Genomic DNA, 23,647 nt, shown 5'->3' on the forward strand with positions numbered 1-23,647 from the left:
AAGATGATTTGATATTTATAACTATCATATACTCGGCTTGTAACCTAGCCAACTAGGTGGGGTTCAATACATGTACTCGGTTTCTCCTTTCGTAGCCTAACTAGGTGGTCACCATTCACCACTTTTATTAAATCAAATCCATAATTTTGAAGTGCATGTGCTTAAATCTATTCCAGGATATGAAAGCTAAGAACGACTGAAAGCCCATGCACGTTCATGTAAGAGAGTTTTGAGTTAGAAGTACATGGCACAAGAAAATGGCTAGACTCAATGTAATGGTGTCTCAACTCAACATATACCTATATTGTATAAGTTATATACCAAACATCATGTTATACAAAATAGCAATATTAATCCACAACTACTTTGACGACTTAGTAGCCACTATTTAATACATTAATCACGAATACGATGGAATATTAATAATAATCGACATAACACATAATCATGAAAATCACATTCATTCACGGTCTGATCTATTACTTATTCCTACTTTAAATGATTCAACACGATTCTAATCCTAATAGAAAATGACATTAATAAAGTCGAATTTTGTGAAAATCTAAATTGAACAAGCCAACCACGACCATCGTTGCCTCTATTGACTCGGTTAAGTTAATAGTATTAAAAAAAATGGAGCTGTCATTTTACGCTGAGCCGATCACAGACAAAGCCATCTCAGCAAAAACAAATTAGGCTTTAATTAATCCAACGGCTGATATTATTAATTAATTTAAAAAGGGGGAATTAAACAGTAAAGGCTGTCTGACAGCCAGGTCACGTTATCTTTTCCTGTGGTCGATATGATTCGTCTCTGTCGATTATTATTATTATTATTTGAAAGGCGGAAAAGAAAGATAAAGCCGCCTATATAAATTCAACTCATTTCTCCTTCTTCGAATCGTCTCGTCGTCCTCACAGTTTCATCGGCCGTTGACTATCTCCGGCGAGAAGAGAGAGAGAGATCGGAATCGTATCGATTTCTTGTTTCTTCTTCGAATCTTTCTCGTCCAAGGTAAAGAAAACTTTGTATGTTTTGGATCTATACGTTGTTATGAGCCTCGTAGAGATCTGGAATTGATTAGATTTGGATCTACGAGCTACTAATTCGGAGAATCAAGTTCAGTTGACCGATCATCGTTAGCTCGATTAGTGATCTTGGATTGGATCTCAATAGGGGGATAGAGAGATCCGTATTCAGATTCACTGTTTTGTGGAAATGATTGTTAGAATAGAGATCTGAACTGTTAAGGGTTTAGATGAAGCTTGAGCAGTAGAATCTAAACATGAACCGTCACGTTATGTGTTATTTTGAAGTTGCAATATTATCTTATCGATTTGGGGATTTTGTAGCCTCTCATACATTCAATATAGAAAGCTATTCTCAGAGATATATTTCTATTTAATTGATTTGTAAATCTTTAACTGAAATTTACTTATTTATATATCTGATATTTTAGTTAATGTTAGGATATTTTAACTTTTTTTTTTGTATTTTTAGCAAATACTTTTCTCCAAATCTACTTAAATCAAATTAATTAATTAATCCACCTGATTTAAATTAGGATTTATAAATTATGATATCAATAGCACTGAATTTCGTTTGGATTTATTTTTATTTGATTTGATCTAATTTTATTTAACAGTATCCAACTCTTTTTATATTTTTGCAGCTTATAAAAAATGGCTGAGGCTGATGATATTCAACCCATCGTCTGTGACAATGGTACCGGAATGGTCAAGGTTAGTTACTTGTCTCTCTTTACTCTCTTTATCAGATCTTTGGAATGCTCTCTTTTGATGGCTTCATGATCTGTGTGTACAGGCTGGTTTCGCTGGTGATGATGCTCCCAGGGCTGTTTTCCCTAGTGTTGTTGGTAGGCCAAGGCATCATGGTGTCATGGTTGGGATGAACCAGAAGGACGCCTACGTGGGTGACGAAGCACAGTCCAAGAGAGGTATTCTCACCTTGAAGTACCCTATCGAGCATGGTGTTGTGAGCAACTGGGACGACATGGAGAAGATCTGGCATCACACTTTCTACAACGAGCTCCGTATTGCTCCTGAAGAGCACCCGGTTCTTCTTACCGAGGCTCCTCTTAACCCAAAGGCCAACAGAGAGAAGATGACCCAGATCATGTTCGAGACCTTCAACTCTCCAGCTATGTATGTCGCTATCCAAGCTGTTCTCTCCCTCTACGCCAGTGGTCGTACTACTGGTATTGTGCTGGATTCTGGTGATGGTGTGTCCCACACTGTGCCAATCTACGAGGGTTTCTCTCTTCCACACGCCATCCTCCGTCTCGACCTTGCTGGTCGTGACCTCACTGATTACCTCATGAAGATCCTCACCGAGAGAGGTTACATGTTCACCACGACAGCAGAGCGGGAAATTGTAAGAGACATCAAGGAGAAGCTTTCGTTCGTTGCTGTCGACTATGAGCAGGAGATGGAGACTTCCAAATCCAGCTCCTCCATCGAGAAGAACTACGAGCTACCCGACGGGCAAGTGATCACCATCGGTGCCGAGAGATTCAGGTGCCCAGAGGTCCTGTTCCAGCCTTCGTTCGTGGGAATGGAAGCTGCTGGAATCCACGAGACGACTTACAACTCGATCATGAAGTGTGACGTGGATATCAGGAAGGACTTGTACGGTAACATTGTGCTCAGTGGTGGAACAACTATGTTCTCGGGGATTGCAGACCGTATGAGCAAAGAGATCACAGCACTTGCGCCAAGCAGCATGAAGATTAAGGTCGTTGCTCCTCCCGAGAGGAAGTACAGTGTCTGGATCGGTGGTTCCATTCTTGCTTCCCTCAGCACATTCCAGCAGGTAGATTTTTTAGATTTTTTTTCTCATTTTTTAATTTTGTAAATTTGATCAATGGCTGATTGTTTTATATGTTTGTTTGTCATCAGATGTGGATCTCAAAGGCTGAGTATGATGAGGCAGGTCCAGGGATTGTTCACAGGAAATGTTTCTAAGCTCTTAAGGGAAAGGCTACAAGCTGGGTATTATGAATGGGATCAAAGTTTCTTTTTTTTTTTGTTTCTATTTGCTTCTCCATTTGTTTGTTTCATTTGCTTTCTTTTTTTGTTATCGTTTCTATACACTTGTGTGTGACAAAACTCTCTGGGTTTTACTTTACGTCTGCGTTTCAAGAAACAGCTTTCGTTTTGCGTTTTAGTCCCATTGTTTTGTAGCTCTGAGTGGTGCCTCTATTTTTCTGTAATTTCTTTTTCAAAAACTGGGAAGAAGAAGCTTGATATACTCTTTGCATTTGTTAATATACGTATTGTATTGAGATATGATTTTATTGATTTGCCTTTAAAAGATCAAAAGGTGGACACTTTTGAATCTGGGGTTGTTCACATCAAATGTCTCACTTGTGGAATCTGAAGTTAGAAACGATGAGCAGATACATTTTAGCATTAATAATCAGTTAAATCACAATCAAAAGTTTTAATTTTTTCTCCACAAAACAGAAACATACAGACACAAACACAAATGTAGCCAACGGTCAGAATCTGACATAAAACAAGAGTTGTAAAACAATGTCACAGGAAACAGAACACAAGAACACAGCGAAGTTGATTTGTTTTGAAACTAACAGCTAAATCAAAGCTCTCGGCTAGGAATTGTTTTGTTGTTTTTGTTAGCTCCTCCACTTCCTCCTCCTGTATGAATCTCCTCACTGCTCGAGGAAGACGGGTCAAGCCCGTACTCACTCGTGTTCCCATACTCACTGGTTGCACCGTACTCATGGCTATCCATCGCCACTTTCCTGAACTTCCTCATATCCGCACTGTAAGTGCTCGAGTCATAGTCCGAGCTCGAACCCCTCCCTAAGCTCTGCCCAGGTTTCACTTCGTTTAGATCCTCCAGCGATGCATCTCCCTCCAGGGCCCGCACAATCTGTTTAGAATCATTGAGCAACTCATTACATTTGCTTTGGAGTGGGCCCATTAGTGATATAGTTCATTTTTATGTAAAGACTTACTTGGCTCATCTTAGGCCTGCGTCTAGCTGAGTGTCTGACGGCTGCAGCGGCACAAGCCACCATTCGTGCCATCTCATAAGGCTCGTATTGGCCCTCGAGCCGTGGATCAACTAGTTCACTGTAGTCTCCATCTTGAGCTGCGTTTAAGCATAAGGGTCTTGCCTGTGTAACAAAGTAACAAAGTTTTTATTAGATCATTCATTAGGATACAAAGGTTATAACATATTATATGTGGTACTGACCCAGTCGACCAAGCTGTCTTCCATTTCACCAGTGAGATCAACAGGTCTGCGTCCGGTTATGAGCTCAAGAAGCATCACTCCAAAGGAGAAAACATCTGATCTGTCTGTTAGTTTCCCGCTTGACGCATACTCTGGAGCCAAGTACCTGATTCAGAATAGAAGATTCTTGATTAGAAATCAAGAACAGCTTTCATCAGTTAGTTTCACGTTTCTTTATTACCCGAAAGTTCCCATGATACGAGTGGACACATGTGTAACGTTGTCCTGAGATAGCTTCGCTAACCCAAAATCTGCAACCTAAAGATTTAAAACACCAGTTATAAATAAAGAATCTGAAGGCATTGTGATTTAAAATTACAAGCAAACGTACCTTGGCTTCAAAGGATTCATCAAGAAGAATGTTTGAAGCTTTGATGTCTCTATGAATGATTTTTGGATGACCTGGTTACAAAAGTTTGATCACATCTCTAGTTAAACCTCAATAGGATCTAATAATTTTTTATTATTTTTTTTCGTTTTGACTTACAATCTTCATGTAAGTAAGCAAGTCCTTTAGCTGATCCCAAAGCAATCCTGAGCCTTGTAGGCCAGTCAAGAACATTACCACTTTTACCATGTAGATGAAACTCAAGTGTGTCATTAGGCAAGAACTCATAAACCAATAACATCTTCTGTCCTTCCGCAATACAATAACCAACAAGAGACACAAGAAACCGATGGTGAACTCGACTAATGATGTCCACCTCAGCTTGAAACTCTCGCTCTCCTTGTCCGCTTCCTGCTTTAAGACTCTTCACAGCGATCTCTTTCCCATTGGGAAGTATCCCCTTGTGAACGTACCCGAACCCGCCTTGCCCTAACAGTCTCGCTTGAGAGAAGTTTTGAGTAGCTGCAGCTAGCTCGTCGTAGGTGAATGTGCTCTGGTTGAAACCTAGAGCCACTGAAGGGTGAGGCGGTGGTAGAGCCGGACCGTATGGACCTGAGTAGATTTCGCTGCTGTTTCCGTTGTTTACACCGCCTGAAACTGGCTGTGGTGGTGGTGGCGGCGGTGAATTCATCCAGTTATTGTTGCTGTTTAATCCAGGGTGTTGATGAGACAAGTTCATAACGTGCTCGCTTTGGTTATTGTAATGTTGTTGCTGTTGTTGGTATTGATCACCTATAAACAAAGCAGAGACTTTTAAACCTTGTTTCTTGGGTGACAAGTAATGGAGTTTTCACAAAATGTAAAAATATTTAGAAACATCTGCTTGGTCAAGAGATTATGAAACTCCAAAACTTTTGAAATGTGGTTTGAAGGTAAGAAGATTTGATTGAGTTAGGTTATTAATTCAGTTATCTTGACACACAAGAAATGGCTCTAAGACATAAACTAGGTTAGGGTTAGGTTTAAGATTGATGACTTGGTGTTTGACCATTTATCTTTTACCTTTGCATGTGGCTAAACCATTGCTTGCGTAGTATGGCATTTGTTTAACCTTGTTTCTTGGATTACAAGAACATCTAGTGGGGTTTTCCACAAATATACAAAATATTCAAAAATCAAAGGCTTGGTCAAAAGATTATGAAACTCCTAAACTTTGAAATGTGGTTGAAGGTAAGAAGATTTCATTGTGTTATGTTATTAATTCAGTTATCTTGGCACACAAGAAATGGTTCTAAAATGGAACCTAGGCTAGGCTTAGGGTTAGGGGTAAGGTTTGTGACTTGGTGTTTGACCATTTATGGTTTTTACCTTTGCCTGTGGCGTAACCATTGCTTGCGTAGTACGGCATTGGGTTCTTCTTTTTCTTCTTGCGACAGCAACAGACGCAGAACAAGATCATAACAAGAAGCAACAACCCAGCACCAGCCGCAATTCCTATGATAGCACCCGTGTTCGGTGCATCGCCACCACCGCTTGATCTAGGCGGAGCCAGGGATCTCGGTGGGGAAGGAGAGTTACGGTCGGAGTTTCTTGAAGGAGGAGCAGGCGAATGATTGTTGCTTCCTCCGCTGTTGTTTCCGTTGTTATTATTCCCATTGTTGTTATTACCATTGTTGCCATTATTGCTGTTATTTCCATTGTTTCCATTATTGTTGTTATTACCATTGTTGTTGTTATCATTGTTTCCACCATTGTTTGTGTTGCCATTGTTGTTGTTGTCATTGTTTCCACCATTGTTGTTATTACCATTGTTGTTGTTGTCATTGTTTCCACCATTGTTATTACCATTGTTGTTGTTATCATTGTTTCCACCATTGTTATTGTTGTTGTTGTTGTTGTTTTCTTGTTGTGGCGAAGGTGGAGGTTGTGAGTCTGAAGAAGGAGGTGGAGGAGAGGATGAGGAATTATCTGGCGGAGGAGGAGCTGGTGGTGAAGATGAAGGAGAGGAGGAGGAGGAGGAGGAGTCAGGAGACGGAGGAGATTGCTGTTGGGTGTTGTCGGGGGAGGAAGGAGATGGAGGCGTAGGAGACGGCGGTGAATTCTCCGGGGACTGCCCCTCCGCCATAATCTCTTTTGGGTGTTTTTTTTCTTCTTCTTCTTTTATTTATTCTCCTGAAGCTCTCTCTTAAGAAAACCTCTTAAGAGAGATGGGTTCAAAACCTCCTTTCCAAGTTCTATTTTTAAGAATGCTGTCATTTTTTTTGGTTCTGAATTGCTGATTTCTTCTTTTGTAGGGGCTATATTTGGTTATTAACACAGCCATATGCTTGCTCAGAAAAAATAAAAAAATACAGCCATGCAAATTATGCAACCTTCAACTAAATTTGAAAGAAAAAGAAAAATTACAGTGAAGAAGTCATGTGATTAAACATAAAATGATTGTTTACCAAAGAAGGAACACATAGATAAATCAGTGAATAACACGTGAAAACACAAGGGAACTTTTTACAAAAAAGGGGAAAAATATTAAAAACAGAAGAGACATATATGCTCTCGTTGAGAGTCGAACTCAAGACCTCCCGCTTACTAAACGGGTGCTCTAACCAACTGAGCTACGAGAGCTTTTTGATGATAAGAATCATACTATATATAACAACACAGATATTGAAAATAAGAGGAACATATCTAGGATATTCTGTTTTTATACAAAATAATAAAATAATAGTTGCCTGAGGAATTACAATACAGATCAGGAACAGCTTCAGGGAGGGCACAAAGCGAAGAAAACACCAGGAGATCGATCGTAGAATCTCTCCGTTGATCATTTAATCTACTTGCGATACAGATGCCTTCCCGTAGACGCACTCTCCTCAAAGTCATCATCCTCGGCGACAGCGGGTTTAGCTATCTCCAAAGACACTCTCTTTTTTAAATATTTTTATTTGTTCTAAACTGGTGATTTCGGATTCGCGATTTAATCAGTATTATATTCCTTTCTTCCGGTTTAGATATGATCGGTTCATCTCTTAGTTTGGCTGCTGAGTATGGAGGTTTAGTCTCAAAATCGTAGACTCTAGCTACTTGACTTTACTTCAACACGATCTTTTGTCTATAGATTGTTTATCAGTTTACTATTACGTTTCATTTTGTCTCATCAACATGTAGTTTCCAAACTCTTGTGATCCCAGGCTTGCTTTGCATCTGATTTGACTACATGAAACTTGGTGTCTTGTTATGTTTATTTGAGTGTGAAACCAACTTGGACTCTTTCTGACTTGTGGTATTTTTCAGGGTGGGGAAAACCTCTTTGATGAACCAGTATCCTACTTTTGTCTGAAATAAAATAAGAATTAAGTCAAATTAGTTTTGCTTTTGTTTTGCGTTAACATGATGATAACTTTTTAGATATGTTAATAAAAAGTTCAGCAACCAGTACAAGGCCACCATTGGAGCTGACTTCTTGACTAAGGAAGTCCAGTTTGAAGATCGTCTTTTCACTTTACAGGTTCTTACTAGTCGCTCTCTATCAGTGAACTACTTCTTTTGTCAACAGAGTGGTGCTGTATTTATATTCAGTAGAGAGTTTATGACTATTAGATGAGAGACTAGCTTAGAAAACGCTAATTTGACTAAAGAAGGATAGCTCTAAGTTGTCCCAAGTCTTGTGTCTCACTCCACAGTCGCCAAGCTTTCACATTTGTTGGAGCTCTACCTTCTTTGCTTGAACAAAGCTCACTTGTTTCTATCTTTTTTTTTTATCAATGTGTGGGTTATTATTACAGATATGGGATACAGCTGGACAGGAAAGGTTCCAGAGCCTTGGTGTAGCTTTCTACCGAGGTGCTGATTGCTGTGTGCTTGTATATGATGTCAACTCCATGAAATCATTTGAAAACCTCAACACCTGGCGAGAAGAGTTTCTCATCCAGGTTCCAAAACCTCAACCTTGTTCTCACCCCTCATAATAGGCAAAGCATTAACTCAGAGTTTAACTGTCCCTTTACAGGCTAGTCCATCGGATCCCGAGAATTTTCCCTTTGTTCTTATCGGAAACAAGGTCGACGTGGACGGTGGAAACAGCAGAGTGGTATGTATGATAAGCCTACTTAATTTTCCATTGAGATGTAATGTAACATTAACTTCCACACATTGATGACACACAGGTTTCAGAGAAGAAGGCTAAAGCTTGGTGTGCTTCAAAGGGAAACATTCCCTACTTTGAGACCTCTGCTAAGGAAGGCACCAATGTGGAAGAAGCTTTCCAGTGCATTGCCAAGAATGCTCTGAAGACCGGAGAAGAGGAAGAGCTGTAAGTTTTCAAAACAGTTCCATACATGTTTCAAAATCACGAGTTTGGTCTCAGACGTTCTCTCTTTTGTCCTCTTTAGGTACTTGCCAGACACAATCGACGTTGGGACAAGCAATCAACCGAGATCTTCAGGGTGTGAATGCTAAAATGGGTTTGTCTCTCTCCGAGAAGATTGCTTTTGAGTTCAACAATGTGTTTTGGTGTCTCCTCTCATTCCCTCTCTTCACCAGCTATCTGTAAAGTTTATTACATGCTGTAAATTTGTTCTTTTGTGTGAAAAAAAGAACCCTTCAAATCCATGGACTACTTGTTCAGTGTTCCTTCTTTTTCATTATATAAAAACTTATTTTAAATATGTGTTTGTTTTAAAATTAAACTATTTCACATTTTCTAAGCAACTTTATATTTATTTGATATTTGCATAATTAATTTCAGTTTATAATGTTTTTTATAATTGTTTGAATTATATCTAATTTGTGTATTAAACAATATTTTCAATTCTTTTATCTAAGAAAAATTGATATCATAAAACATGAGTAACTCTTTGTGGTTTATAAAGAAAACATATTATTTCATTCAAGTAACATATCGGATCAAATTTATACATCTTTTGTATGCCATATTCCCATAAATCCTATTAAAAAAAGCCTCACTGCTTGTTTAATCCAATCTCAACCTCAGGATTCGAACTGGAGTTCTTGTTGTTACTCTTGGAGTCTCTCCACCTAAACCCACTAAAAAGCTCATCCATATCCTCAAGCATCCTCCCTTGCGTCTCCGGCAAGAAAGTATAGAAAAACACCCAAGCCACCGTCGCAATCCCACCGAACAAATAAAACGCTCCTCCGGTGGTCATCCCTTTCGACATCGGCAAAAACGTCATCGAGATCACACCGCTCGTCACCCTGTTCACCACCACACCCATACTTGACCCCTGCGACCTCAGCCGCAACGGGAATATCTCCGAGCTGTAAACCCACGTGATAGGCCCAGCTCCTATAGAAAACGTGGCCACGTAAGTCATCACCGTCGCGATGCTCAACACCACGGCCCACATCACTTTCTTATCCGACTGGTCTATAACCGTCAGAGAGGTCCCTAAAACCGCTAAAGACAGCACCATCCCTCCAACACTAGTTAGAAGCAACGGTCGTCTTCCGACACGGTCTAGTAAGAAAGTAGCAACTAATATGAACGATGTTTTTACGATTCCTACCGCTACGGTCGCGAGAAGCTGCTCGTGATCCGTTTCGAGCCCCGCGGTTTTGAAGATCCTCGGCGAGAAGAGAACCACCGCGTCGATGCCGGAAGCCTGCTGGAAGAAATGGATCCCGATGGCGGCGATCATGACGCGGCGCACGGCGGGCGTGGGGCGGAGGAGGAGCTCTTTCCACACTCCTTCCCCGTGGCTGTTCCTCCTCGAGACCTGGACAACGTCGTCGTGGCAGTCGGCGGGGATCCCGGCGGCTTCTTTGATGTCTTCGAGGCGGAGGGAGGCTTCGGCGGGAGAGTCGGAGGTTTTGTCGAGGACGCGTTTGGCTTCGCCGAGGCGGCCTTGCATGACGAGCCACCGCGGTGACTCGGGCATGGCGAGGACGCCGATGGCGAGGACGACGGAAGGTATGGCGCCGATGCCGAGCATGAATCGCCAGCCGAGCTTGAGAGGGAACTTTGAGAAGGCGAGGTTTGATACGTAGCCGAGCATTATTCCCGCGTTGATGAAGACCTGTACACGTCAGCAAAACCATTCCGTCACGTCAGATATTATTGTCTTTTTTATAAATTAATTAAATTTGTCATAATCTCTTTTGAAAACATGGACCAAACCTACCAAACTATCTATATTTTGGCCTAAACGTTATAAAGATGATGAACGAAAGTCAACGATTTGTTGATAATGATGTTTGTTTTTAATATTTTTTTACAAAAAACTACTTTTGGTCGACTACTGAAAAATACATTTGACATTATGCTCTGAATTTTTGTTTACTAGTAAATTAAAATGATTTTTTCTGCTACGTAACGTAAATTTTAGACCAGAATTAAAAACTAAAACATGCACCAAACCTACCAAAATAACTATATTTTGGTTAAATCGTTATATATGTGTTTATATTTTGTTACAAAAACCACTAAATGTAAAAGATATATACTAAGATCAAAAATATATTTAACAACTCTTTTCTGAATTTATTTACAGGTATCATTGTAAAAATGATTTTTATGCTAAAGTAACATACTTCTAGAAAAAAAAACAAAAAAAATAAGGAGTTTTGTTTTTTTTTTCTAATTGTTCATGGCCTAGAATCATTTTCAAACAAAAAAAATATAGGTCATTAGATCCTATATAATAAGGCCATTTCTAATTGTTATCATAAAAAATTACAGGAAATTACTCACTCCAATGAATCTGATTAATTTTATTAGGCGTTAGGCTTCCAGAAAATTAATCTTCATTTAGCAACTTGAGAAATTTTTAATATTAATTTCATTATATATATATATACCTCAGGGAAAGAGGTGAGGAAGCCCCGAGAAGACGCCGGAGAGACTTCGGCGGTATAGACAGGTGCGATCATGAGGGCGTAACCAACCCCTATACCAGCGACAAACCTCCCGAACATGAGAAAAGCGTAGTTTGGGGCGAACCCCATGAGGAGTGCTCCGGCGAAGAATATAGCTCCGGCCAACACGATTGTGTAACGCCGACCAATCCAGTCAGATGTTCTACCAGCGGCGCAAGATCCAAGGAGTGAATAAATGTTAAGGATTCCGGCGAGAATACCGATTTGAAGATCACTAATCTTCAAATCTCTCTTGATATAAATCATTGCTCCACTCATGACTCCAATATCTATAAATTACAAAAAAGAAAATATGATTATCAACTGCACAAACGAGATGATACGACATGATTACACATCTAGACAAAAGTGATGTTTGTAACTATACGAATCAGATGTCAACATCCATACACCATTTATGTTGCCAACAACATTGACATCATTTTGATTAGTTAAGAATGTGTGTCAGAACATAAAGGATGTAGTGTTTGTATGATTAGCATTGGATTTTTCAGTTTTTTTTTTGCGTTGACCGGGAAAAGAGGCTAAACAGAAAACTAACCATAACCAAGGAGGATGGAAGTCATGGAAGCTAAGATTGCACACGCGAATGCGTACTTGTTCCTCTTTGGTTTAGCCTGCGGACCTAACTCCGGTACATGTTTTGTTGCCGGTGCTGGCGAAGGGACTGCTTGGTTTTCCGGCGTGAAACCTGTCATTTAGAATGTGGAGGGTGAGAGAGACAGTTGTGGGGACTGAGTATACTAACAACTTGTGGCAAGAGCTATGTCTTAAATAGACGTTTTGTATTAAGACGAGTCTCTTGGAAAGGGCAAAATTGTCCGATACAATGGGAACACTGCCTGCCCAAAGTTACATGCATCACATTGGCATCTTTCGTTAGAGACAAAACATAAATATCAATAGAGGGGAACGGCAACTAATGATACATCAGTTTCCTTTTAATATGTAACTAGGGCCGGCGTCCGCGCTGCGCGCGGATTACATGTTTAATAAAAATCAGGTGAATTAAAATTGTGTGTTTTTTGTTTCTGAAATGATAAGTTAAGTTTTGTTTTTTTATACAGGGGAGAAGTTCGAAACGGTGATCATTTTTTTTTAAAAAACAACTGTAAGTATGAATAATAAATAGTTTTGAGGAATTCGATATTTGAATGAGAAAATAATCTTTGTGTGTGACAATTTAATTGATGTAGGAAGTGGTAACGTAAATGTTTTAAAAGTTGACTGGTGGTGTTTGCTATGAGGCTTAGGATAGCAGTTTATTCCTCTTTTGGAAGCGTTGAATGATATCAATTTCGTTGTTAAAGTAGAAGCGCGTTCCAGGTGTTGCTGTGAGTGATAGTTTTTCTGAAAAAGGCAAATATTTGTTAGCATTTAGTTTTTTGTAAAGTTTATGTTTAGTTTATTACCTTCATGTATCCGTGGAATGATACTTGTGATGATTACGACTTGTTTTTTCCTTGTTGATATGCGATTTAACTCTCTGAAATTAGATGCCTCCTTGTCCCATAAAGTTAGACGTACCAATTTCGATCTACAAATAATTATTGTATTAGATTTTGTTTAGTTGTAAACCAATTATTACTTAATAAAAAGTTTGTACCTGTCTAAACGTAATCCAATGATGATTTTTGAATCTGTGTAGTGGTTATATAAATCACTTCCTTGGATGAGGCAAATGCGGCCAACAACATCTGTAGGAATAATTTGGTTGTTTGGAAAAAAATTAGGATTTATTTTTGTGTGAGAGAGTTTTTGTTTTTTTTTTACCTGGTAGGAAGTTGGTTTCACTTGCTAAGCTGATCAACTGGGTGTAGCGTTGTGGCCGGAATATGTATGAAGGAATCGGTGCAATGTTTTCTTGAATCAGTGTAATAGTTGTTGTTTCTTTGATATTGATTATGTATGGTTGATCGGTAAGCCTGTAACGTTGGTTATTGGGGAGGAGATTAAAATATCTAATGTGATAAATTTTTCCTTCTTCGAAGCGTTGGTACATTGTGTCAGACGTAGAAATAGGTACCTTCCCCTCCATTTTTTGTTCCTGTTTAGTGGTTAGAAGCAATCATTTGAAATATAGTTGGAATAATTAAAAATATGAATTTTAGACAAACCTGGATGTCAAGACATATGAAAGTTGTCCCTAGGAAAGCATCTTTATTTTTGTGATTTGTGATGGGCCAGACCCTAAGGATCCTAACGATTATTGGATGAGGTTCGAGGGTGTTGTCCTAATTGCTTTGATCTTGTGGTGCATGTGCTACATAGATAAGAATGAGAATTAGTATTTTTTTGGCAATTTTGTTTAAATTTTTTTTTTTGAAGTGAACATAGTTAGTGTGTGTTTTTTTTAAGTATTGTCATGGTTTTTTTTAAAGTTTAAGTAGGCCGGGCCATAATTATAGGTGGTAGTAGTAAATTTGTTGGGTGGGTTTGATAGTAGAATTTAGTTTTTTATAGAAATTTACAGGGACTGTGTGTGAAATGAGGGGGTTTTGTTATCTTGGGCGTACTATTTTAAGATCAAAGGGAACTTAGGCGGTTTGCACATTGTTATAGAAAACAGTTGAAATAAAAAATTGTCTGAAATAATAGAAAATGCAAAAGAAAATAGTTTGAAAGTTGAAATAAGTAATGGGATGGGCTGGAAAATTTTTTAATCTGGCCCAACAGCAAAGAGACGGAGACAGCAATTTCGTGAGCGAAACCGGTTAACGGGCTGGGCTGCAATTACGATTTGTTGGTCTGGGTTACCAGTGACGTGGCAGAATGAATGGCTGAGAATATTTTGCCTATGTGGCATCCTTTATAACATCTAAAATTAGTAGCTTTTATATAGTGGGACTAGGGCCGGCGTCCGCGCTGCGCGCGGATTACATGTTTAATAAAAATCAGGTGAATTAAAATTGTGTGTTTTTTGGTTTCTGAAAGGATAAGTTAAGTTTTGTTTTTTTATACAGGGGAGAAGTTCGAAACGGTGATCATTTTTTTTTAAAAAACAACTGTAAGTATGAATAATAAATAGTTTTGAGGAATTCGATATTTGAATGAGAAAATAATCTTTGTGTGTGACAATTTAATTGACGTAGGAAGTGGTAACGTAAATGTTTTAAAAGTTGACTGGTGGTGTTTGCTATGAGGCTTAAGATAGCAGTTTATTCCTCTTTTGGAAGCGTTGAATGATATCAATTTCGTTGTTAAAGTAGAAGCGCGTTCCAGGTGTTGCTGTGAGTGATAGTTTTTCTGAAAAAGGCAAATATTTGTTAGCATTTAGTTTTTTGTAAAGTTTATGTTTAGTTTATTACCTTCATGTATCCGTGGAATGATACTTGTGATGATTACGACTTGTTTTTTCCTTGTTGATATGCGATTTAACTCCCTGAAATTAGATGCCTCCTTGTCCCATAAAGTTAGACGTACCAATTTCGATCTACAAATAATTATTGTATTAGATTTTGTTTAGTTGTAAACCAATTATTACTTAATAAAAAGTTTGTACCTGTCTAAACGTAATCCAATGATGATTTTTGAATCTGTGTAGTGGTTATATAAATCACTTCCTTGGATGAGGCAAATGCGGCCAACAACATCTGTAGGAATAATTTGGTTGTTTGGAAAAAAATTAGGATTTATTTTTGTGTGAGAGAGTTTTTGTTTTTTTTTTACCTGGTAGGAAGTTGGTTTCACTTGCTAAGCTGATCAACTGGGTGTAGCGTTGTGGCCGGAATATGTATGAAGGAATCGGTGCAATGTTTTCTTGAATCAGTGTAATAGTTGTTGTTTCTTTGATATTGATTATGTATGGTTGATCGGTAAGCCTGTAACGTTGGTTATTGGGGAGGAGATTAAAATATCTAATGTGATAAATTTTCCCTTCTTCGAAGCGTTGGTACATTGTGTCAGACGTAGAAATAGGTACCTTCCCCTCTATTTTTTGTTCCTGTTTAGTGGTTAGAAGCAATCATTTGAAATATAGTTGGAATAATTAAAAATATGAATTTTAGACAAACCTGGATGTCAAGACATATGAAAGTTGTCCCTAGGAAAGCATCTTTATTTTTGTGATTTGTGATGGGCCAGACCCTAAGGATCCTAACGATTATTGGATGAGGTTCGAGAGTGTTGTCCTAATTGCTTTGATCTTGTGGTGCATGTGCTACATAGATAAGAATGAGAATTAGTATTTTTTTGGCAATTTTGTTTAAATTTTTTTTTTTGAAGTGAACATAGTTAGGGTGTGTTTTTTTTAAGTATTGTCATGGTTTTTTTTAAAGTTTAAGTAGGCCGGGCCATAATTATAGGTGGTAGTAGTAAATTTGTTGGGTGGGTTTGATAGTAGAATTTAGTTTTTTATAGAAATTTACAGGGACTGTGTGTGAAATGAGGGGGTTTTGTTATCTTGGGCGTACTATTTTAAGATCAAAGGGAACTTAGGCGGTTTGCACATTGTTATAGAAAACAGTTGAAATAAAAAATTGTCTGAAATAATAGAAAATGCAAAAGAAAATAGTTTGACAGTTGAAATAAGTAATGGGATGGGCTGGAAAATTTTTTAATCTGGCCCAACAGCAAAGAGACGGAGACAGCAATTTCGTGAGCGAAACCGGTTAACGGGCTGGGCTGCAATTACGATTTGTTGGTCTGGGTTATCAGTGACGTGGCAGAATGAATGGCTGAGAATATTTTGCCTATGTGGCATCCTTTATAACATCCAAAATTAGTAGCTTTTATATAGTGGGATTATTCAGTACAATTTTATATTGACCTTGTTTGGATTTACTCTACCAACAATGACGACCACATTGAAACGTATCGGAGGGCATAAAGGTAATCTCGTAAAAGGATACTTGTTGTCCATGTGAGCTTGTTGATCTTGAGGATTGAACTATTGAACACATAAAAGACGGTTCAAATAGTGTTATTTATTTCAATTTAAAACCCTTTCCCCTCTGTAACCTACTGGTCTAAATAAATAAATGAAAAACAACCAGCGGGCAGCTAATATATTTATGCGATATGGGGTAAGATAAGATACACCAATAGCCGCAGTTTACACAGTTTACAGATTCGGATCGATGGCACTGGATATAATCTCTAGCCAAGAAATCTGTATTAGCTTCCTATTTTCCTTTATATATAATCGTAGTGCTTATTTTGCTTTTAGATCGATGTTTTCTGTGTATGTTGATTTTGTTTGTAGATTGATGTTTTCTGTCTGTGTAACCTAGAGATTGATGTTTATTCCGGTGAACCGGATTTGTACTGTTCAGATCCCCATTTATGAGTTGATTCAATTTAATAGAAATTATTTTTAAAAATCGTAGTGTTTATTCTGCGTATGGCGTACCTTGCTTTGAGGTTGAGACAGGGCTTATCCAACAATCCTACTATATAAAAGAGACTAAATTGGAGTTCTCTAAACACTGCCATATGGTCACAAATATTCCTAGCCAATTAAATTGCCATATCATCAAGGACTCGTCTTGAAAAAAAAATTAAGTTAGCTGCCCAGCCCATTTAAACCATTACATAGCCCAATATGTTAATATGATAAGAGACGGTTCAGGTTATATCCCTTTATCGATCCCGTGTCTCTGAAAATCACTCATCCTCCCTAACCCTAAGCGCCGTCTCAGACCCTTTGTCGATTCTCTTCCTCTCCCCCACCTTCCTAAACGCTCCCAGTTAATCTCCTTTATCAAGCGTACAAAGAATCTTCGTAACTGTCTTCAGATGCTGCTGTTGCGCAATGCCTTCGACGCTCTTCGCCTCGGTCGATCGTCGCAGTTCGTTATCGCTCGGCTTCTCCGTTTTTGGGACTCGGAAAGTATGAAGAACATGGTGAATTCATAGAATCACTCTACTTATCCTTGATGAGAAGGTATTGTAACACGAAGCATCTTATTTTATTTTTTATCTTAATTTTGTTTTCGAATAGCCCCAATGATTTAAATCGTCTAACTGTATCTGTTTGCCATGCTGCATAAAGTAAGATATGTAGCTTGAAATTTGAGGGAATGTTTTAGTATTACAGGACCTCCTATAGTCTCAAAGAGACTGATGTGGCTGTATTGGAATCTTGACCCATAAGGTGATGATTACTCTTTACGCACAGGTTTGTTTCAATTTTTGGGTTGGTTACGCATATTTGCCTTTGTGTAAGGTTGCGAATTTCTTCTAAATATTATTTTCTTATTGTTAACAGATGGTGATACCATGCATAGTTTGATCAAACTCCGTTTAGGTTTTCTTTAGGGAAACAAATGAAGGTAAAAAGCCAAGAGCAGAAACTAGCTGTGCCGGAACCAGCATTGATCAAGGACCTTGATTCAAGGTGTGTTAACACGAAACTCATAAAACTGAATTGGAATCAAGTAGCATTTATTTTGTACATATTAATTCACTTAGGTGCTGTAAATGGTTTTATTGTAGGAAGAGAGAATATCCTTTTTGAGCAATGGCTCGATTGATCAAGGAGAAACAGTGTTTTTCTAAAGCAATGGGTACTGAAAACCTCCCCTTAAGTTGCATTAAAGAAGCCATCATCATTGATGAAAGGTGTTGTGTTTTGCTTTAAAAGAGTCACATTTCTGTTCGAACAACATATCCAAGATTTAGTTGTACGCAAGTGTTGGTTATTTTTCTCTTTTAAAAAAACTCTAGGTTATAGTCTCTCTTTAAGCGCATTCTCTAAAGCATTTTTGATTTGTTGACTGTCAGCAGGAAAGAGCCTGCTATATTGATGACGATTGTGATCACAGAGAAAGACACAAAGAAATTTGAGCTTGGATTCAGCAGGTGGTGGTAGCCAACAAGATGATACAATCGTTGAGAGATGTAACCCATTGAGAGGAGAGATATAAGAAGCTCATGATTTGGTTTAAAAGATGAGATATAAGAAGCTCGTGATTTGGTTTAACAGATGACATATATAAGAGTTGAGGTTAAGTAGAAATGTTAACCTTTGTGTTACGGTCATTTGTTTGTCTTTTTCTGTCTCTGCAATACAAACAGCTTTTACTCTGTTGTTTTTCCTTTTGGTTTCAGTTTGAAGCAAAAGCTATGAATCTGTCATTTGTGTCATCTGAGATTAGACTTTTTGTTTGTAATTGATTATTGTTTCTTTGGCAGCAAACAAAGCCTTGGATTTTAAAGCTTCTCTTTGCAATTAAAAAGAAAGGTAAAAACCTGTTTAAACAAAAGTAAAGCCAAACATTGGCTAAGGTTGCTCTGTACTTGCCAAAGCCTGTTTTTAGCCATGGTCAATTATATGTGGCACTCTCAAGAGTGACCACACCAAAAGGACTAAATATTTTAGACATTACAACACCAAAAGGACTAAAGATATGGTAGCTTGGCAAACACCATCGCTAATATCGTCTACAGTGAAGTTTTCAATGGCTTGCCACAAACAACAGATATGTCACACGACCTTCACTTCTCTGTTCAACAAAACTATATACAATAAGCATTGTCTCAAACATTTAGCTCCCAGTTGACTTTCCTTATTGCAGGTTTAGAAGAATACCATGAGATTCCCGAATAATTCCTTACCTCAATTCAAAATTCCTAACCAGGCAAATCAAATTTTGCAACAGGAAGGGGCCTTCTCAGACGGTCGTCTCAAGCTCGAAGAGAACAAAGCTTTTCTATTTCAACACAAAACATGGCCCAATTTCTGAAAAAAATAATGGACTTAGATTTTATTTATTTCAACGTTAAACCTATATGGCCCAACTAAATATTGCATAAAATTGTGTTATCCTAAACCAAAAAAATATATTTTGGTGGTCCTTTTGCCAATGCATCTGATATATGATTTTTTCTACTTGACGATTTTGTAAAACAAGCAAAGCAATTTTATATGGCCCACCACTTCATATTCTGGACCACAACAACTATATTGTAAAAGAAGTTATGATCATTTATCAATTTTACCAAGCTAAGACGATCACGTTAAATACTATCCAAGCAAAACCTCTAAAATATAATAGTTGTGCTACAGAAATTCGTGCAAGTGCTCCAGCCTCTAATGCAGAAGATACTATCACCAAATACGAACTGCCCCAAAAGATAGCATCACCATTGGAATTACAAACCATCAATCCTGCATTGACGATATCCTCCACAACATTTCCTACAACATTTTAAAAGTATTATAACACATCTAATTATCAACAACTCCGCGCTTGCGCGGGGACTCCGCCCCTAGTGAGACTAATGAGAGTACTTCCACTTTCGTTTATGAGGGCGAAAGGACACTCATATACGCATGTAAATTACTTTTTATCTAAAACAAAGATAAAAGTGTAACGCATGTTCTTTTGCTAAACTGAAAATATCAAATTAATGATTGAAGGTGTTACAAGAGCAAGACCTTCGTTTTATGTAACGCATGTTCTCTTGTTCGAATCCTTTTGAAGCTTTCTGGGATGACTATTCACGTACGTGTGCATGTTTTTCACGTATAAAACCAAAAAAAAAACCTACGTAACGAAATATTTATGCGTAATTTGGAATTCTAACTAAAGTAAGTTGATTAATTAAAAAAAAAGTTGATTAGTTAATGACTTTTATGCATAATATGGGATTCTGATAAAATTTATGTGTTTTATTATTATATATTTGATTAAAATGTGTTCATTGTTGAAGTGTAGTATTAAGTATTATTCTCTTTGTTTCTCAAATAGTGTCACCTTAGCATTTTTTTTTTGTAATACAAACAATGATTTTTTAGAATTTCAATGCATTTTATATTTACTTTCAACTGGATATTAATTGTAAAATGTATTGATTTAATAATAAATTTATTTATCTTAAATAATATTGGTTAAACATATATAATTTATCTCTTAAATAAAAATAAATACCTTTTAATCATTATTTTAATATCTGTGAAAAATTACAAAAAATGCGTAAGTGGCACTTTTTAATGAAGCGGAAGGATTATAAACTAAGCTAAGGTTCGTCAAAGAAAAAATAACAATGTTCCTTAGAGAAGCCGGGTCAACACACACAACAGTCCAAGACCACATGTCTTGATTCTTCAAGATGATAAGAGGTAAATTAATCACTAACAACAATACTAGAAGATTCCTGCAATTTTTTGTGTTATTGTATTCATATATGATATTTATGGATATACTTGCAAGAAACCATTAATCGAGAAGTCGTTGGCTTACGATAGCAATCGCTGTTATGAAGACTATATGAATTTTCAAAACATATCTTGCTTGTACTTGTAGACTCTTTTAGTCAAATTACAGCAACAAAAATCAAGTACTATCAAATATATGTCATCTCCTTGATCTGTCAGACACCCGTTTAATATATTTCTAGATTTTCAGCCTCCAGGAGCGTTTTGGTTGTGGTTAATTAAAGATCTCTTAATTAAACCCGTTGATCTTTGTCATATGAAAATCCGTCTCTAGCCTTTCCATGGTACTAAAAGTATGGTTCAGTAGCTCCCACAAAAATAATAAATTCTTGCTGTATACTTTAGGTGTAAGATATATCGCACACATACATTACTCGTGGCAATATTAATTCTTATGGACTGTCGAGATGTTTTGTTAAAGAAGATGGGTGAAAATAAAATAATTGCATTTACAGACTTAAGATGCCAAACATCGGGTTTTTAACTTTCTATACTATATTTAGCTAAAAGCTTTCTCTTGTCCACATTGCTACTGTTATTCTTCTTTTTAACAAAGGGTTTACAACTATTTCTTTTTTTTCTGTACTAATTGTTTCTCATTGTGATACTTATAACATGTATATGTATCATATCCTTAGATAAAGAAATATGGGAAACATCTTTATATAACAATATGAAATTATGAACATACATCTTTTATTTAACGAAAAAACAACGTATGTTTTCAATATTATACCTTATTTTAGTGTCTGTGTGTTTTGCCAAAAAGACTAATTAATAGTCGATGATATTACCTCAACATATCAATGTTAGAAAAAGGACCAATAATTGAAGCAGCAAATGGTGAAGTGGGCCAAGTTTTAGCAGTAAAGGCAGCCATCATATGTGACCATAACATTACGCAGCTCGGCAATTTGGACTCTCATATGATATGATTTGACTTCCACTTTCTCATTTCCTAGGTGATTTTACACACATTTATGTTCGTGCAATCAGAAATGTTTTTTTTTTTGAACATTACAATCAGAAATGTTAACTATTTGAACTCTCGAGAGCCTATATTCATACTCGTAAACAAACTTTTTAGAATAGCTATTTCCAAAAGAATCTTAAAAGGCGAAGTAGGGAAGATAAATACTTTTGTGTGTGCAACTTATAATTAATGCATCACAAAGACATCATATATCTTATGATCTTATCTATCATTAAATGCCTGTTGTAAACTAATAAAATAATGTGTCCTTATTAGAAATTCGTTGACTTTTAAGTTGACACCCAAGAGTAGTATAGACATATCTATGCAGTTGAATTGGACCATGACGCAATAAGACAATATTTATTTGTTTATAAACTAGGCTAGAAATTACTTTCTTTTTGTCAAGAAATAATCAACTACTTAGCGAAGATACTATTACATGTCCAGCGTATAACAGGGAATATCTACATATATATATATGAAAGAAGAGATTAAAATGAGCTGCAATAAAAGGAGCTAAGCAGTGGTCACGATCTCTTATTCTCATTTAGATTTATGTTAATATTAGTTACTGATCAATTGAGTGTAGACTTCTGTAGGTATGGTTTTCAAGCCTCGTGCGGAGTGTCCACAATCTTCTACAAAAGTCCACCGAGCGCTTTTGAATTTCTTTGCTTCTTTTTATTTATTTGAAAAGTATGTATATTTATTACATTTTGAATATACCAAATCTCTTTTGTCCAACAAAAAAATATACCATATCTCTTATGATGATGAGACAACAAAATATAATTGTTAGATAAAGGAACGCCAATTCTGTATTAACCATATCAGAAAGTATATGCTTGCTGAATATATATAGAGAAGCAAAACAGCCAGTAATACATATATTAATTATATTAATTGTGTATTCAGATTGAAAGATATGAGCTATATAAATTATATGAATTCCCCAGCTGTATCTATACGTGAATGCAATTTTCTGACAGCTTAGATGATCTGAAACCAGCAATAATATAATTCAAATAGTAACAAGTTAACAACGCATAATATCTTACAAATTTGCAATTAAGTTGTTTCATTATGGTTATGGTAGTCAAGATCTCAAGAAATTATATACTCGTTCTTTTTCTTTTCTTTTTGTCGTCAAGAAAGTATATATACTCGTAAATTAGGGAAAACGACCTATTTCCACACCAGAAGTTTCATATAGTAACAGTTCCACACGATCTTTCAACCTCGTTTTAATTGCACATATATAGAAGCTGTACAACCTATTTCTCCACAATGTCAAAGTTCAAAATCCGAACCCACATGAACGTACAATTAGCTGATTAAAATCGGTTTACTGGTTTTTGAGTTTAAGCCTAACCAATAGAAAACCTAATTAAACCTAAGAAAACCCGTTTACGACCCTATTTGTTTATTATAAACCGTAATTTAACTAACCCAGTTTTTATTAACCAGAAAAAATCCAATTCTGTTCATCTCTCTCAAGTGAACCCTAGGCAAGACTGAAGCTTTGAATCAATTTCGTGGACTGTTCTTTCTGCCTGATCGGTTATGTCAGGTGAGTTTGTCGTCTCATCTTCTTCCTTTTCGAGTTTCCATTATAATTACTCTCTGTTTTGAACTGAATCAATTTTGCTTACTCTTTGTTTCACCAGCTGAAGGAGAGAGCTTATGGGTTCATTTTTAGGGTTCGTATAATTGGGGGATTTTAAAATTGGATTCCAACCGGATTAAAATAGGATCTCTGGTCGGGTTATTTTATGTCTTTCGGTTTGGTTACTTCTTATGAACCACTAAATTGATGAATAACCGAAGCCATGTGGGTTCGGGTTTTGAACTTTGACATTGTGGAGAAATAGGTTGTACAACTTCTATATATGTGCAATTAAGACGAGGTTAAAAAATCGTGTGGAACTGTTACTATATGAAACTTCTGGTGTGGAAATACGTCGTTTTCCCCGTAAATTATGGTATACTTTTATATTTTGTATATTT

At 37.0% G+C, this 23,647-nt stretch overlaps 6 protein-coding genes, 2 long non-coding RNA genes and 1 other non-coding gene across 11 annotated transcripts; 4 read left to right on the top strand and 5 right to left on the bottom strand.

Annotated features, from left to right (window-relative positions):
* Positions 1-813: 813 nt before the first annotated feature.
* On the top strand, positions 814-3,312 carry LOC106439539 (actin-2). The gene is made up of 4 exons (XM_013881014.3): positions 814-1,015; positions 1,674-1,743; positions 1,826-2,833; positions 2,920-3,312. The coding sequence occupies exons 2-4, from the start codon at positions 1,684-1,686 to the stop codon at positions 2,983-2,985; spliced, it is 1,134 nt and encodes a 377-aa protein (XP_013736468.1). The 5' UTR covers positions 814-1,015; positions 1,674-1,683; the 3' UTR covers positions 2,986-3,312.
* Positions 3,156-6,847, bottom strand: LOC106439538 (putative proline-rich receptor-like protein kinase PERK6). Its single transcript, XM_013881012.3, has 7 exons — positions 5,979-6,847; positions 4,770-5,402; positions 4,614-4,684; positions 4,464-4,540; positions 4,244-4,388; positions 4,002-4,163; positions 3,156-3,916 (listed from the first exon to the last, which is right to left on the bottom strand). The coding sequence occupies exons 1-7, from the start codon at positions 6,733-6,735 to the stop codon at positions 3,620-3,622; spliced, it is 2,142 nt and encodes a 713-aa protein (XP_013736466.1). The 5' UTR covers positions 6,736-6,847; the 3' UTR covers positions 3,156-3,619.
* A 311-nt stretch (positions 6,848-7,158) lies between these two features.
* Positions 7,159-7,232, bottom strand: TRNAT-AGU. The gene has a single exon. It is a non-coding gene; the product is annotated as a tRNA-Thr (tRNA).
* A 48-nt stretch (positions 7,233-7,280) lies between these two features.
* LOC106439537 (ras-related protein RABG3f) lies at positions 7,281-9,274 on the top strand. Its single transcript, XM_013881011.3, has 7 exons — positions 7,281-7,508; positions 7,902-7,928; positions 8,016-8,115; positions 8,393-8,539; positions 8,617-8,697; positions 8,774-8,919; positions 8,999-9,274. Exons 1-7 carry the CDS (start codon positions 7,456-7,458, stop codon positions 9,063-9,065), a joined length of 621 nt encoding a protein of 206 aa, XP_013736465.1. The 5' UTR covers positions 7,281-7,455; the 3' UTR covers positions 9,066-9,274.
* A 195-nt stretch (positions 9,275-9,469) lies between these two features.
* Positions 9,470-12,324, bottom strand: LOC106439536 (polyol transporter 5). Its single transcript, XM_022716454.2, has 3 exons — positions 12,046-12,324; positions 11,427-11,773; positions 9,470-10,645 (listed from the first exon to the last, which is right to left on the bottom strand). Exons 1-3 carry the CDS (start codon positions 12,200-12,202, stop codon positions 9,569-9,571), a joined length of 1,581 nt encoding a protein of 526 aa, XP_022572175.2. The 5' UTR covers positions 12,203-12,324; the 3' UTR covers positions 9,470-9,568.
* A 139-nt stretch (positions 12,325-12,463) lies between these two features.
* On the top strand, positions 12,464-12,974 carry LOC125607015. Its single transcript, XR_007338263.1, has 2 exons — positions 12,464-12,507; positions 12,572-12,974. It is a non-coding gene; the product is annotated as an uncharacterized LOC125607015 (long non-coding RNA).
* On the bottom strand, positions 12,542-13,542 carry LOC106424183. The gene is made up of 4 exons (XM_048776502.1): positions 13,278-13,542; positions 13,111-13,201; positions 12,917-13,041; positions 12,542-12,854 (listed from the first exon to the last, which is right to left on the bottom strand). Exons 1-4 carry the CDS (start codon positions 13,540-13,542, stop codon positions 12,754-12,756), a joined length of 582 nt encoding a protein of 193 aa, XP_048632459.1. The 3' UTR covers positions 12,542-12,753.
* A 586-nt stretch (positions 13,543-14,128) lies between these two features.
* LOC125607013 lies at positions 14,129-15,402 on the bottom strand. The gene is made up of 4 exons (XM_048776503.1): positions 15,174-15,402; positions 15,007-15,097; positions 14,813-14,937; positions 14,129-14,750 (listed from the first exon to the last, which is right to left on the bottom strand). Exons 1-4 carry the CDS (start codon positions 15,400-15,402, stop codon positions 14,650-14,652), a joined length of 546 nt encoding a protein of 181 aa, XP_048632460.1. The 3' UTR covers positions 14,129-14,649.
* A 1,617-nt stretch (positions 15,403-17,019) lies between these two features.
* On the top strand, positions 17,020-18,661 carry LOC125607014. 3 transcript variants are annotated; one of them, XR_007338262.1, is made up of 5 exons: positions 17,020-17,388; positions 17,542-17,622; positions 17,713-17,841; positions 17,940-18,065; positions 18,228-18,661. It is a non-coding gene; the product is annotated as an uncharacterized LOC125607014 (long non-coding RNA). The 3 variants fall into 3 exon arrangements; XR_007338261.1 differs by having other exon boundaries at positions 17,021-17,388; positions 17,534-17,622; positions 18,231-18,661; XR_007338260.1 differs by having other exon boundaries at positions 17,021-17,388; positions 18,231-18,661.
* The last annotated feature ends 4,986 nt before the right edge of the window (positions 18,662-23,647 follow it).

The sequence above is a fragment of the Brassica napus genome, chromosome A3 (genome assembly GCF_020379485.1).
Source record: "Brassica napus cultivar Da-Ae chromosome A3, Da-Ae, whole genome shotgun sequence".
NCBI classification, from domain to species: domain Eukaryota; kingdom Viridiplantae; phylum Streptophyta; class Magnoliopsida; order Brassicales; family Brassicaceae; genus Brassica; species Brassica napus.

Excerpts from the sequence above, each read along its gene's own strand:
- LOC106439538 (XM_013881012.3), bottom strand. The coding sequence starts at position 6,735 with ATGGCGGAGGGGCAGTCCCCGGAGAATTCACCGCCGTCTCCTACGCCT. Across the intron at positions 4,541-4,613 it reads ATGAATCCTTTGAAGCCAAG|GTTGCAGATTTTGGGTTAGC; the intron begins GTACGTTTGCTT and ends TTAAATCTTTAG. Across the intron at positions 4,389-4,463 it reads CGTATCATGGGAACTTTCGG|GTACTTGGCTCCAGAGTATG; the intron begins GTAATAAAGAAA and ends ATTCTGAATCAG.
- LOC125607013 (XM_048776503.1), bottom strand. The coding sequence starts at position 15,402 with ATGTACCAACGCTTCGAAGAAGGGAAAATTTATCACATTAGATATTTT. Across the intron at positions 15,098-15,173 it reads TGAAACCAACTTCCTACCAG|ATGTTGTTGGCCGCATTTGC; the intron begins GTAAAAAAAAAA and ends TTATTCCTACAG. Across the intron at positions 14,751-14,812 it reads CATTCCACGGATACATGAAG|AAAAACTATCACTCACAGCA; the intron begins GTAATAAACTAA and ends TGCCTTTTTCAG.
- LOC106439539 (XM_013881014.3), top strand. The coding sequence starts at position 1,684 with ATGGCTGAGGCTGATGATATTCAACCCATCGTCTGTGACAATGGTACC. Across the intron at positions 1,744-1,825 it reads ATGGTACCGGAATGGTCAAG|GCTGGTTTCGCTGGTGATGA; the intron begins GTTAGTTACTTG and ends CTGTGTGTACAG. Across the intron at positions 2,834-2,919 it reads CCCTCAGCACATTCCAGCAG|ATGTGGATCTCAAAGGCTGA; the intron begins GTAGATTTTTTA and ends GTTTGTCATCAG.
- LOC106439536 (XM_022716454.2), bottom strand. The coding sequence starts at position 12,202 with ATGACAGGTTTCACGCCGGAAAACCAAGCAGTCCCTTCGCCAGCACCG. Across the intron at positions 11,774-12,045 it reads TTCCATCCTCCTTGGTTATG|ATATTGGAGTCATGAGTGGA; the intron begins GTTAGTTTTCTG and ends TGTAATTTATAG. Across the intron at positions 10,646-11,426 it reads TCCTCACCTCTTTCCCTGAG|GTCTTCATCAACGCGGGAAT; the intron begins GTATATATATAT and ends TGACGTGTACAG.
- LOC106424183 (XM_048776502.1), bottom strand. The coding sequence starts at position 13,542 with ATGGAGGGGAAGGTACCTATTTCTACGTCTGACACAATGTACCAACGC. Across the intron at positions 13,202-13,277 it reads TGAAACCAACTTCCTACCAG|ATGTTGTTGGCCGCATTTGC; the intron begins GTAAAAAAAAAA and ends TTATTCCTACAG. Across the intron at positions 13,042-13,110 it reads ATTGGATTACGTTTAGACAG|ATCGAAATTGGTACGTCTAA; the intron begins GTACAAACTTTT and ends AATTATTTGTAG.
- LOC106439537 (XM_013881011.3), top strand. The coding sequence starts at position 7,456 with ATGCCTTCCCGTAGACGCACTCTCCTCAAAGTCATCATCCTCGGCGAC. Across the intron at positions 7,509-7,901 it reads ATCATCCTCGGCGACAGCGG|GGTGGGGAAAACCTCTTTGA; the intron begins GTTTAGCTATCT and ends GGTATTTTTCAG. Across the intron at positions 8,116-8,392 it reads ATCGTCTTTTCACTTTACAG|ATATGGGATACAGCTGGACA; the intron begins GTTCTTACTAGT and ends TTATTATTACAG.